Raw genomic sequence first — 15,067 nt, forward strand, 5'->3', positions numbered from 1 at the left:
CTTCCTCTCAGCTACGCGAGGGGAGAAGAGAGAAGAAGAAGAAGAGAAAAAAAAAAAAAAAAAAGAGCCCGGCTGTAGTTCCCACAGCATTTCCTCAGACTTGACGTGCAGGTTTTTTTTTTTTTTTTTTTTTTTTTTCCCCTGGTTATTTATTTATTTCCCCCCCCCCCCCCCTCCTTCTCGTCCCTCCCTTTCCTCTCTCCACCCCTTTTTTAGTCAGCCTTGCTGCTGCCCACGGACACGGCTGTCGGCGGGGTGCCCACCTGCCTCCCGCTGCGCTCTGGGGCGGTGCTGCCGTGCCCTCCCCGACACCTCTGGGCACGAGGACATCTCTCTCAGCAGGGTTTCAATTCGTGTGATCCCTTCCGCTCGGGATCTTCCATGATTTCGTGGTAGCTCAGGATTCCGCTGTGCCTCCGGTCTGTCCTGCCTGCCCTCCTGCCCTCACGCAGCCACCCGGCCTTCATGCCGTGCAGCCCCCATCTGCCGCGCTCACGTGCTGGAGTGAGAAGAGCGAGGAGCGTGCTTCTGAGTGAAGGAGAAAGAGATTCTTTCACATGTGTGTTTAGATTTAACCATTGGCCAGGAAAAAAAGAAAAAGTTAATCTGGATGCGAGCCAGCAGTGTGCTCTTGCAGCCCGGAAGGCCGACAGTATCCTGGGCTGCATGGGAAGAGGACTGGCCAGCAGGGAGTGGGAGCTGATTGTCCCCTTCTCGTCTGCCCTGGTGAGCCCCATCTGCACTACTGCGTCCAGCCCTGGGGCCTCCAGTACCGGAAGGATGCAGAGCTGTTGGAGTGGGTCCAGAGGAGGGCCATGAAGATGATCAGAGGGCTGGAGCGTTTCTCCTGTGCCAACAAGACTGAGGGAGCTGGGCTTGTTCAGTCTGCAGAAGAGATGGCTCTGGAGATACCTCACTGTGGCCTTCCAGTACTTGAAGGGAGCTTATAAACAGCAGAGGGACTGACTTTTTACATGGTCTTACAGTGATAGGATGAGACGAAATGTCTTTAAACTAAAAGGAGGGAGATTTAGGTGATGTTAGGAGGAAATTCTTCACTCAGAGGGCAGTGAGGCCCTGGCCCAGCTGCCCAGAGAAGCTGTGGTGCCCCATCCCTGGAGGCACTCAAGGCCAGGCTGGATGGGGCCCTGGGCAGCCCTGACTGCAGCAGACAGGGTTGGGGCTGGATGGGCTTTAGGGTCTCTTCCAACCTGAGCCCTTCTGTGATTCTATGATTCTGTCTTGCTCTACATTTGCAAATAAATAAATGCAAACACAGAAGATGAAGGGAATTAAAACACCTTTTATTTCCTTGTACCGCTGTGATCTCTGCTTGGAAGAGGCAGGGAGGCACCAGAGTAGGGGCATCTGTGGGATTTCTCTCTTGTAGTTGATCTGGAACACCCATCTGTACAGCAAAACAAAGCTGTGATCTCTCTACCTTTGTATGATATCCAGAGGCTGTGAAGCCAGACCTGTTTAATCTTCCTAAAGCTCCTACCTTCATACACCCCTAGTGTCCTCTGTGAACATTCAGCCGAGTGTGTGCTCAGCAGGCCTCAGTGCCTGTGCTGGGGCCAGGTGCCATGTGGCCACCAGGGCACTGCTCACCTGATGTGAGTCTGGCTCTCCACAGTGGGATGTGGGGCAAAACAGGCCACAGCTCTGCTGCCAAACAGAAACAAACATGGGGACAGGCAGGAGGCCATGCATCAGATCTGCCTGGAGGGCAGTGCCCAAGGCCTCCTTGGCTGGGAGCTTTGGGAGGCCTCAGTGTTGCGGGTGCCTGGCTGCTGAGGGTGGTTCTGCTCCCATGGATGGATCCTTCTGCCTGAGCCACCTCCACCACTGTGGGCAGCTTGCAGCCCTGGGCCGGCCAGCACATTTTCAAACATTCGTATTTGAGATACACAAGGAAATGCTTCTCTTTAAACAGAACAGTTTTATTAAGGCTCTTCCCCTTTTCACGTTTAGCACAATACCAAGGCTATGAGCAGTGTTTATCTGCCAGCTGCTCTCTAACCACAGGTTTACAGGATCAAGCTGGCTGCTGTAAGCAGTTGGACGCCTTACCCTGGGCCTGGGGAGGTGCTGAGCACAGTGCTCTGTGCAGAGCTGCTCCAGGGAGCTCTGTGCTGCACAGCAGCTGCAGCATTTCTGCACTCTGATCCCTAATCCTGCCTGAAGTATGTGCTGTTCAGGCTGGAATTTCTCTCTTTTTTTTTTTTCTCCCCACTATGTGAAAACAGCCTCTCTTTGAAAATTCAGACATTTTCCTCTGAGTTAAATGTAACGTTTCTAAGCCAAAACCCACAGAAGCCACTCCTGGGTGCTTTATAGTCCTAATCATGTACTGCAGTAGATAGATAGAAACTGAAAAGTGAATGCTTGGAAATACAAACTATGGAATGGATAGCAGAAAGTGCTATCAGTGCTTTTACATTTATTGCATATGTTGTTCTATGTAGTGCAAATAAAAACTAAAAATTTACTCCCAAACTGTCAGTTTTTCTTTCACAGAAAAGATATGTATTTTCAGTTATAGAATAGTTGTGGTTTTTTTCAGCTATCTTTGGAAAATATCTATTTTGAATGAAATTGAAATGTTGAAATCTGAAAGTTTTGAACTTCAGATGGTGTCTGAGTGTGTCCTGTTTCTTTTCACCCCTATGGGGTGCAAGCCTCACCTGGGCCATCCCTTGTGATGCTCTGCCTTCAGAAGAGATGGAAAACAGTGGGCAGCCTTACAGCTACAACAGAATTGAAAAACTGATCAATGTCAGGATCCCTCCCTTTGTGAAGCCCTCAGTAGAACAGACAATGACAGCAGTTGACAAATGAGCAGTGCCGTGGTCAGAAAGGATCTCTGTCAACCCATCCCCACCATTTCCACTAACCATGTCCCAAATGGACACAAAGTAATTCTGGGCAGAGGTGCAAAACTGAAAGCTACATGCTTGTTTCAGAGGATCTCTCTTCCCTCCCTACAGGGAAACGCTGTGAAAGTGCTTTGCATATTGGCAAAGGATTGGGGGAATCTGTTGGATCTAGGTCAGGGCTTTTCCTGCACTCAGCGTAGTAAACGTTGGTTGGGACTCCAAGCTCTGAACTACACACAAGCTCTGTAAATAGGAGAACCTGTCTCTCACTTGGGACAGGTGAGAAGCCGAGAGCACCTGCAAAGCTGCCAGAGCAGCAGCAAGCCATGCAGAGAACCAGGGAGGAAGGGTGCACAGGCTGTTCCACCGCCCACTGCAGGGAGAGGCCCTGCCATATGGTGCAGGGTGTGGGCTTGCTAACAGAGCAAAAGAAAGAAAAAAAAAAAGACATGTCTGCACATGTTTAGCATAGACTCTAATTTCAGTTGTGGATTCCGCCTATTAAAATGAATCCATTAAAAAATTGTATTATTTACCCTCCAGAAACCCAAATACAAATAACACCGTCAACTTGAAACTGTCTTCTTCCTGTGCAGTGCATGTTTGGACAGCGGATGGTTGCCCAATCTGCACAGTGTGTGTGCTTCAAAATGTCATGACGGAGCAATGTGGGTCACATCAAACGCGCTTCTGGCAATCCCACAAGAACGTAGCAGTGCTGAATGCCTCTCAGAAACTTCTGCTACATTTCAAAAAGCTCACAGCTCGCCACTGCAATGGTGCCGAGTATTCAGAGTACATGCAAGCATGGATTGAATTGATATGTTATCACCAGCCTCTCTGGGTGATAACAATGCCCACATAGTTCTGGAAGGAAATACAAACACTGTGGTAAATTTTTAACTTCAAATATTTGTTTGTGCTTGTGAGAGAACAACCTGATGATCTCCAAGACGAGTCACACAGTCATCCTTAAGGCAAGAGTGCTGGGGAGCTTTCTTCACACTGCTCAGGGCACCCCTCAAGCTGTGTGCAGCATGGAGCACTCGCCAGCCCACCCTGCTGTGAGGACGGGCACTGTAACACTGCTCTGAAACACCACACTATTAGTTCCACAGAGCCATCCATCACACCGTCTGTCAGCACACTGAAACTGTGGTGAACTTTGAAATTTCACCTGAATACTTAGGCAACTCATGCTTGGATCAATGAGCTCACTGATACCTCGGCAAAGGTTCAAGCTGAAATGAATCCTTGTCACCTATGAAATGCTACAGCTTCTTCCCTGTCCCCACCCCAGTTCCCATGCAGCATGCTTAAAGGAAAGGTGTGACAGGCCCAGCAGAACAACACGAGGGATCCTACGTCATCGTGCCTCCACCTCTGCAGCTGCACCTGAAGCCATGGAAATTGCTCAGCTTTTGGGAGATAGGAAAGATCTCCAAGGTCACAAAATAATTTTTGGGACAGTCATACTCAAATGCACAGCAGGTACACTTACTTGTATGCACAAAGTATTTAAACATCGGAATAAAAACCATCTGTTTCTAGAATGGAAATGCTGGAGGTTGTCCTCCTGGGAAGGCTGATGTTCCAAAGGCTCTCACAGGTGAGGGTACAGACCAGCCGAAAAGGCAAAGGACGAGGGAGACACTGAGGAGTGCATCCAATGCAAGTGCTGGGAAAGGGACCAGGAAGGTTCACTGGTCACTGGTTCCAAGTCACTGATTTCTGCTGAAAGTTTCTAGCAAAAAGAAAGACAAGTACATCTTCAGCCAAACAAAATCTATTCTGGAAGAATGACACAAGTTCCATACAAGGTGTGGATGCCTCCAAAGAACCGCACTGTTCACCAGTGACGCGTGTCTTTTACCATCTCTGTAAGCAGAGCCATGTTTTCTTACAGCTTACCTGTAGCACTGAAGAGCATCAAACCTAGAGGCGTGTGGCGCTTTAGAAACAGCATTCTTGGAAAATGATTGCTCATTCATAATTATGTGTTGAGATTAGCTAACACATGCTACATTGTCATGCAGTACTAACATCCAGGATCTCCTTAGCCCACATACTCAACAGCAGCACTACCCTATACCTTTGTTGACTCATTTTGTTGCCTAAACCAATCTAGTAACTCTTGTTGTCTCATGGTTTCTAATTGCTAGAAGCATTAGCCAAATATACTCACTAAACCAGCAAACCAGTTTTCTTCAAGTACTGTTGCCTGGTACTGTACTGTGATAAGCATTAGCATCCAATCCAATTTAATTCATCAAGGATCAATGTCTTGCCAATCAGCCTGTTCTATCAGCACACGAATGAATTTTCTGCTCAGTTAGACTTTTTTTGTTGTTGTTCAGTGTAATTAGTGCATTCTATACAAAAAATTACTTGCTGAATGCAAGACTTCCGTTTGTATAAACTACATTAAAACTCACAGAAGAGAACAATCCTACTAACACCATCACAACAGGGAGTACAGAAATATTCCACGCTCATTTTTCTGCATAATTTTAAATCTTATCTGCATGTAGCAATAAATTACCAGAATATTACAGAATTCCCCCCTGTTCTTCACAAGAGATATTGAGAGAAAAACAATCCATGGAATCTTAACATTTTAATTTGCAGTCATTAATGCCATGTTCCTCATTTTCTCTAGCCATGAACTCATCCAAATACTGCTTTCAGTTCTCCTAACAAAATTGTACTTTTATGCACAGCAATAGCAGGATTTTTTCCTCTTCTCAATGGGGAGTGGGATGGGGACGACTGAAGAATGCACAGCTCCTCAAAGAACTCCCTTTGTTCACACTGATTAGAAGATGGGAAAAGAGCAATTTGCCTTAGAGCTTTAGGAAAGTGTCTCTTCCAGAACAAAATCCAAATAGATAATAAGTCATTCTTGTATTTAATCTGTACAAAACATATTTAGATCATGAACTCTCACCCAGGAAGCCACGTATTTTCTGCTGGCTAATTTTTACTTGAGAGCACAAGAGTCAAACCTTCAAAAAAATACTTAGGTTCTGAGATTTCACTAAAGGCAGCACGAGACCTCCAACATACCCCCTATTTAAAACCAACACGCTGCAGTTCATGCAGAGATAATAAGGCCAAGGATCTCGCAGAAGACAAAATGCTTTTTTTTTTTTTTTGACAAAGTCATAAGCAATTGAAGATAACCCTTTGAGGATGAATTGCATTCCATGCTGGCTATCCACCTGTCTTCTTTCAATATTGCATTTTCACCCAAAAGGTTCACTTATATATTTTTTATTTTTTACAGTAACAGGAAGAAGTTAATTTTAAAGAAATAGCAGAATTTTTAAAAAGACTTCTTCATTCTTTTCTTTCCTACTCTTAAATGCTACAGTGCCATAGCTTGGAGAAAATAAAAATCAAGCCAAGAAGAAACATAAAATGTTCCTGCCATCTTCTTGGAAATTTGTCAGCCTCGTGTAAACTAACAAGCACTTTAAAAACTAAACCTCCTGCAACCAACATATACTAAAAAGAGACATGAAATGAAGGAGCTGAAACTCCTGAAGACTTACTCACAGAAAGTTTGTTGAGTACACAGCAGTTTTTTTCAGCTCAGGTTATTACAGTGGAGCTGGTCTTCCTGGGGCTTCGGTAGAGAGTAAAACACTGACTACCAAAAGCTCAGCTTTGCAAGAGGCTGAACAAAGACACTACATTTGCATTCACGAAATAAGGAGACTCTCACACTGTAGTCATCATAGTTAAATGGCTGTTGCAGCTTTTTGGCTTGCTCAGATCAGCAGGTTTCCAAACACTCAGTGTGGGTAGGAATCACACTCACAGACAGGCTGGATGTAGCTGCCCTCCCATGAAAAGCTTTGCCATAAGAAGTCATTTTGGTCTCGGAACTACAGCATTACCACCTGTGGCACTGCAACTACTGGCACAGATAATGACAGAAAAACAAGGCTAAAGACATTCTGTGTATTGGACATATATATATATATATATATATTCATATATATAATGGCTGTTTTGATGCAGTTCTCTTTTTGAAGAAGACTGGAAGTCACAAGACAGGGCAGGTATACAAAACTTTTTATTGACAACAGAACAATAGAGAGGAAACATCACCACTTCCCATTCCTCAGGAATGTCTCCATTTGACAGTCAGTCTGCTAAAAGCATACTTTCATGGTAACAAGCAACAAGAAGGCATGGAACTGTCTGTAATCTTGAGAAAAATGTTTCAGTGCAGTGTAAAGGGACTGACAGTGTGCAAGTGTGCAGCAGGCCCTGTCACAACACAAACATGGCAGGCAACCATCTATGCAGAGCCAGCGGGCACAAACACGAAGAAGTCAGAAGGCTCAGATGATCTCTATTACTTCTGAGGGCAGTATGTGAAGTGCTGCCACCTATATTCTGTCTCAGGAGAGTAATTTCTCCCATCACTCCTTTTGCTTTGCTATCCTTAAAGATGTTTATACTTCCAACTGAAGGGCATTGAGTCAGAGAATGCCTGATCTTTTACATCTTACCACATATTACCAGTTTATGCATGTACTGGAGTTCACTCTCAGAAGGTCACATTGACATAAAGGAAAAAAATAAGTGCTGCATAAAAATGAACGGATTTGGTATTTAATGCTTCCTTGCTAACAAAAACACATGATTACAGGATATTCCTTGTAATGCTTTTGTAAAATATGTTTTCAGTCTAGGTAATGCTTGAAAGAAATAGTGTGTGTCAAACTCCCTTAATGTTGGTTCAAATACTCTGAAATGAAATTTGAACTGAAATTTAAAATGAACAACAAAATCTTCTAATTTTAGCTTTCATAGTACACAGAACTGCACAGTGAGTGCAAGATGAGAGCATTGTTTCTCCTGCATAAGGTTACTCTGCCTGCAGTACTGCATTGGGTCCCCTGTAGTAGCTTATACGTTTGTTAATATCATCACATTTTTCCTTGCCTTAAGCGTGTGTGTCTCTGGATGTGTACACTGCTTGTTAAAGTGCTTCAAACTAAAACAAAAACTCCAACAAAACAAAACATCCCTCAAAAAACCACAACAGATGTGAGAATTTTATCTGAAGGATTTTGTACAGCATTTACAATGTCAGCATAAAGCATCTGAAACATGAGCATTCCCTGCAGACTGATGCAGTGCAAGCAGTCTTGTACATTAGATACTGCAATTCCTCTGGATTCAAGATGCACAATACTTACAAAAACAACCCTAGAAGCACAGACAAATGCTGGTGGCTCCTCCTCTTCTTTTTAGAAACATAATAAAAAAATCTGCATTACTCTTTCATAATTTAAATACATAAGTAATCTTCACTTTTATTACTTCATGACAATGACTTCAAATTTACATTATTTTAAGTACCGTCATAATAGCTCCATGTATAATACAGATATTTGCTGATATCCTGTCAGAAAATAATAATAATAAAAAAAAAAAAAAAAAAAAACCAAACCCTTCCACTATATAAAAAAAATATGCTGGAAAGACAAGAACACAGAACAGGGACTTGGTACAGACTATGATTTCAGTTTTATATCAACCACAGTTAACCCAAAAATTAACAGATACACAGCGATGTTCAAAAGCAGTGCAAATATCTTTGGAGGTTAGAATAAAATTGTACTACAAGAACATAAGACAGAAGAAATTAAAAGGCAAGTACTTCAAGTACAGGAACCAGTCTCTGTGAGGTCCATCTTAGTGTTAGTTGGGAGCTCCTTATCCCACCTTACTTCTTCCTCTGGAACACGTTAGCCAACATCGCACCTGATGTAGTCAGCTGGCCCATTTTGTTCAAAAACTTGGTCTTTGTATCCTCACTCACAAGGCTTGCAGCGATCGACATCGAGCTAGGAAAGTCAACAGTTTAGTTACATAAGACTACAAACAAAAAGAACACTGTGCTCTTATTTAATAAGCAATTGAATCGTCTTGGCATGTTAGTGGTTTCATGAGCACAAAAGGTCACTCCACCGAGAAGAACTGAAAAACTATCAACAGTAAGCCCAAAAGCATACCATAAAGTGAGTGATCATGGCCCCAGGAACAGTCCTAGTGGAGAGCTGAAAAATATTTTTGTGCATGCTATTTCATATATATATATGCACAAAAAAAAATATGTATTTAACCACCTTTGCAGTTCTGCGTGGCAAGGGAAAATTATTTAGGAACTACAGTACATTCCAAGCACTAGCAACATTCAGAAAATAGAATAGCTCACTTTAGAAAGAAGTCCCACAACTGGTGTCAAACCTGCGGTTTTAAGCAAACCTGGTTGTCTCATGCACTTGAATAAACCTAAGGAAAACCAGGTACTGTACAAATGACTTCTGAAACATAGTTTGGGGTGATATCGGCTATTGTCCTCACACTGATAACATTTAAGAACTGGAATTCTGGTTCATGTTTTCCAACATTATGCCGTGATTATAGACTGAATATTTAGATGAGCTACAGCACTGGATTACTTAAAAGTCAGTATGCCCCAAAAGTACTTCTACTACTACAGAAACTGCGTATTTCAATGCAGTAACAAAATCAATACGAAATCAAATCATTTGAATCTCATGTCTTTAAAAATAACCAGGGAGGTTATTGACATACTTTGTCTAAAACAAGTACTCCTATAGGAAAGTCCTTGCATTTACACAATTACAAAAATCAGAAATAAAAATGTCAAAATGTTAATTTATTTTTTTACTGGTGTTGAGATGGATTATACACTGCCTAGAGTTCTGCCTCTTGTATGGGGAAGCTCTGGGTCAAAACAAACATTTATGCTGGACATCTTATAAAAATCAGTTTGTAACATGTTTTTACCCAAGCGTTAAATATCTTGTTAATTGCAGAAGAAAATGTTCAACAAAAAAAAATTGCTATGGAAAAGATTCAGCTTTTAAAAAGATGAAGTTTAATCTTTTAAACAAATCAATTTGTTGTCATTCCATATTATTTGACATAGCTCTTCTTACACCAAGGGCAAAGATATGATGATGACCAGTATCTTACTTTTGCATCGAGATTTTTTCAGTAAGTTATCTCCTAGTTGCATTTAAGTCTTCATCAAATATATATTTAATGCTAAAACTAGGAACTTAGCAATGCTTAGCAATGAAAAGGAGATTCACATGAATGAAAAGGTAATTTCTTCAGTGCTAAAATACTGTGTTAATTTGGTGCAGTAAAAGACTGCACCCATAGGCTCACTTTGAAGAGGAAAGGCCAGGAAAGAAGGAAGCAACAGGAAGACTAATCTTTTCCAAATCTTACAGTCTTCAGTAACTGCACTCTAAAAGAAAATAAACTGGAAGTTGTGTCACGTTTGCATTTATCTGTATCTGTAATGGCTTCATAGCACTGTGGTTTCTAAATACTTTCATAGGAGAGATTCTAAGTAGCAGAGACCTCTTGCATTAACACAACTACATTAATATAAACTAAAGCCAGGTAGTTCAAACTCTACATGAAACAGGAATTTACCATTCAAATTGTATCCATGTAAAGAACAACTCTCTGAACTAAATAGATTAAAACAATTTGAGAGAGATGACAGCACACGTTAGACTCAGAAACAATCCCCCTTGCCCCTAGGCTTTTTTTGTTATAAACAAATAAAAATGAAAGAAAAAAATCCTGGTCAACTGAAGTGTGCCACGTGAGAATTCAGATTGGTTTTCCTGTTAAATAGGTTAGATAATATAACTCTTTGGATTAAGACTAATGAAGTTCTTTAAAGAGACCAGCTTGATACTGTATATATTTGGAACAATCTGTGAGAAAAAATATTGTTTCTCAGAGAAGCATTCTCAAAGAAATGTTTAGTATTTTCAAATGGAGTCTCCTAAAAGGCTGTCAAGAAAGTGCTTACAATTTGATGAATTACTTTACTTTGGAAAACAATTATCAGGCATACACAAGTTTTATCTTACACCTTTAGATACGTACCCTGCTTCTAGTATTTTTCTTTACCTAGTCAAGGTCTGGTGGCTTTTTTATTTTATAAATGAAATAGTTAAAATGAAGAAAGAATATCAGCAAGAGAGTACTATTGGTGATAGGTGGATGGTTGGCCTGGATGATCCTGAAGGTCTTTTCCAACTTTGGTGATTCTGTGAGATTAACTGTATATGAGTCCAATAAATGAAACCATAAAACCCAGGCAAGGGAAATATTTGCCAAGTAATAATGCCTATATACACAACCAATTCTCATGACTCAATCTGTTAGTCAAAGTCACTGCTGAGGTGGAGGGATGTCCTAACACAGCTTGGTTGGTGAGCACTCACAGCAACTGTAGCATATCTGCAAAGAGCCTGACTGCTGATAGTTGTCTGATCACAACTACCTTTTGAGTATCTACCTATGGAGAGTGCAGAGTATAGGAAAGACCTAAATCAATCTAATGCTTACTTGAAAAAAGTAGGATAGGTTTAATGCTGGACATTATTAGGTTTGTATCTTGCCAGGAATCATTATTGCTAGGTTGTTTTTTGAGGATGTTGCTGAAAGAGAGGTGAGCATTCACCATTCTTTGAAAATGAAAAGGAAATACACAGTTGTTGAAGAATCTGAATGGAGTAGGAAAAGGGTGGGATTAGGAGAGAGCCTACATAGGGCAGTACGCAGGTATAGATGTCAAAGAGCTTTGAACTGAAGGCAAAAAGGATAAAGGCAAAAAACTGCAGTTATTTTCAAGTGGTGAAGATATGAGGAAACTGAGTATGACTGAGTATTTCATCACTGAATATCCTAACAGTTGGAGTACGCTCTGTTAGGATAGTCTACTTATCTTTCTTCATGAACAAGAAGATGACAGTGCATTCTTTTGGTCTTAAAAGTTTTGAATTTCTTTTCCCTTGGACAGGACTCCTGTGACTAGGTAAAGACCATCTACCTTATTAGAGCAGATACTATGGATTTATAGTTAGTTGTAGAACTTGAACATTTTCAGTCTTAAAATTATTTCACCTCAAAAGTCTAAAGTTAATTTCTGGTACGCATCCAGAGGTTTGGCCTGATGTTAAAGTTCCAAAGAATTCAGTCCTTACTACATCTTGTTCACTGTCAGCCACACCAATAAGCTGTCTAATTACCACTGATAAAGCCTGAGATACTTTATTTGGTGCCTAAGAAACCTACTCTTTTTTCTGCACCACGTCTCCTCTGTTTTAATTCTCATATGCCTTTCCCACTTCAGTAGTTTGGAAACTACTGCTATTTACTTGCTGTCTGAACTCTTTTAAGAATTATATTCTATCAGTTTGTGACACTTATGCAAGTGTGACAAACACGTTTCAGTAAGTGCCTTGATCTGCACAGCAAGTTATCCCTTTTTCGGATATATGCAGTTTCTTCTCAAACTCCTGTCCACATTGTATTGTTATATAATAATCCATGAGAATTTCCTGCTCGTATTCCGTTCCATGCAGCAAGCAGGCAAAAGGATACATACAACTCATTACACCAACTTCTGCTTCCCAAACCTGCAGGTCCATTGGCTTCTTCTGTTATCAGGAGAGAAATGCATGCATGATGCCATCAATCAGTACTGCATGAGGCAAACTGATGTGTATACATCATGGGTCTGATGCCTCATTGGACAGCTGGATTTACTGTGGCCTTGTAGAACACATTTTACTGAAGTGCTCCAAACGTGGCTTTTTTTTTTTTTTTTAAAGCTAATTCACTAAACAGCATATTCAAACAGGTCAGTTGATCTATAGACTGGAGAAGCTGTTCTCATGCATTGGTCACGTGCAAGCAAAGATAGCAGCCTGGAGTAAGCTCTTAACACTATCAGAAGAATTCCTTCCACCTGCAGGCAATCCCCATGAAAAAATGGTTGCAGTGTGCATGCTACATGCGCTGCTCTAAGCTTAGGCTAAGCACCTCCTGCTTTCTTAGTGTATGGGAACTGTTGAGTCACGGCCTGAACCACTGATTGATCACCTGGGGGAAAGGACCCGTCAGCCCTGAAAGCAATTCAGCTGTGTCACTAGAAGGGGTGAAGCCTGGCTGCATCTCTCTTAGACACTCCCCCCCCTATTTAAGGGCTGACTGCCACTAGAGAAGGATCTCTTTCTGAAGATCCCTCTTTGGTGGAGCTTTCCCCTACAAATCTGGAATCTTCTGATACAAGCAAGCAATCTTCTTCCCTTATAGCACCTTTCTATCGTGCCGATTTTTCCATCATTACCCCTTTCCCCATCATACTGATTTGTCCAATTGCTACACTCAGATTCAAGACAGAAATTCAAATGCTGCTTTCTACGGTTCAAAACCTAAAAATGAAGTATCATAGGAAAATGGAAACTTCGTTACTAGGATAGAAGTAGAAGTGTGTTGCCCTGTGCTTTATACTGGAAGTACAAACAACCACAGACTGAATAAAAGTTCTGAATACGAGCATTAGTGCGGGATTTCTGGTCACAAGCACTGGACACCGTTATGGAAGACACTTTACAGAACATTATGCTGGAGGCACAGAAAAAAGAGAAGTGGAAGTCTTACCCCTGCGGTTCTTGGACGGTCTTATTTTCCACTTTCTGTTCACACTCTTTTATCATGGAGCTTAAAATAACCTAAAGCACATAAGGAAGACATAGATAGGATGTTTTTTCTTTTACATCAACAATTGGTACCAAATCTGCTCCCCAAGTAATTCTGACACCAGCAGAACAGTTTTAGAAGATTCTCTTGTTTGTGAAGGGCATTTAAGTTGCAACTATTTGATAATGCCTTGTGGCTAGAAACAACAAAACCATTCAAAGTACTTTAAGGAAGAAAAGGTTTTAGAACCAGCTACAAGAGTTCAAGACTCCTTCCCATCCCCCCTTTATTTATTTTTAAATAGAGTCAAACTGAACATACTTCTGTTATACATCTTCATCTCTTCCCTTTTTTAAAGCAGTAGTTTATTCATTAGCAATTTGCTTTTATATACATCCATGTTCTCTATATTTTCAAGTACACTTTAAAACTCTTCTCATTACCAGCACTGTGCATAAAAGCAATGAAAGGAAGAAAAGGAAAAAATGATAGTGTGTAGAGGCAACATCTTTATGGAAAAGAAGTGCTAAAGTAAACATGAAATATCACTTCACTGACATCTTACAGGGTTTGTATGAATCAAGACTTTTTTTTTTTAATTTTACTTTAGCAATTCCAGCATTAAAGGTTTCTGCAGACTGTTTTAGACTAAACTTTCCTGCTTGAAAGACAGACACTAGAACTAACTGGGTCTCACAGGTCTCTGTCACAGTTCCTACAAGCATCACGCCATAGCCAGGAGCTGATTAAGGCCTGGATTTTCTATTTCTGCAGTAAAGTTGTAGTGAGCTTTCTAATTCACTGGAATTGGAATAAATATTTTAAATTTTATGGTTTCCTTGAGATAAGAAAATAAAACACTTGAAATTATGCCTGAAGATAATCAGTCACAGTGAGGAAGAACATGATAAAAAACACTCCTGATCTTCTGTTATTTATTTATTTTTTAATGTTTATTTAAGCTTTCAGTTTCTTCTCTGGCTACAAGACTCAAACTGAATCACATAGGCTCTTTTGTTCTAATTTAGAACTGACTATGCCTGCAAATCTCAGAAGTTTCATTAATTACTATACAAAATGAAGTATTAATGTTTTTATCTCATTAGTCAATATGACAGAACAAAGAAAATTAAATCTGTTGTCTGCTGCAGTTTTCAGGTATATTCTTAGACTTCACAATATACAACTCATCTCCCAGTTCTCTCTGAATACAGAATATTAAGCTGCATTTGATGGATGCTTAGATCACTACTGTTGCATCTGAATGGCCTCTGAAGCCACATTTTTTCCTTCTATGTTCGTAAAGTCCTTCAAATTAGTTCACCCTCAGTTCCACAAACCATATATAGTGTAAAAATAATATAACAACAGAGAGGAAACAAAAGAATGAGACTACAGATCAGTAGACTAAAAATGCAACTGGAGAAGGAATTCTGTTACCAAGTATAAGAGTTTAGGACTCGTTGAGAATACAGCATAGTTTGAATTAAGTTACTTAGCAAACAAAGAAATAATCTCTGAAGAACATTATTAACCTTCAAAATAAAAGACATCCATATAGAAAGACCTCTCTTCATACGCTACGATTGAATTTCTCCCTCCATCACCTGAAGCATTCAGAC

General features: G+C 40.7%; 1 protein-coding gene across 2 annotated transcripts in view; it reads right to left on the reverse strand.

Moving 5' to 3' along the window:
- Positions 1-6,942: 6,942 nt before the first annotated feature.
- RELCH (RAB11 binding and LisH domain, coiled-coil and HEAT repeat containing) overlaps positions 6,943-15,067 on the reverse strand; it is a 72,966-nt gene continuing 64,841 nt past the window's right edge. For both annotated transcript variants that reach the window (XM_090137034.1, XM_031589253.2), the window contains exons 28-29: positions 13,407-13,477; positions 6,943-8,746 (exon numbers count right to left, since the gene is read on the reverse strand). In XM_090137034.1, the coding sequence (XP_089993160.1) occupies positions 8,626-8,746; positions 13,407-13,477 (192 nt within the window). In that variant the 3' untranslated portion in view covers positions 6,943-8,625. The remainder of the gene's footprint in view (positions 8,747-13,406; positions 13,478-15,067) is intronic.

This window comes from Phasianus colchicus, chromosome 3 (genome assembly GCF_987193195.1).
Source record: "Phasianus colchicus chromosome 3, bPhaCol1.hap1.1, whole genome shotgun sequence".
Taxonomy (NCBI): Eukaryota; Metazoa; Chordata; class Aves; order Galliformes; family Phasianidae; genus Phasianus; species Phasianus colchicus.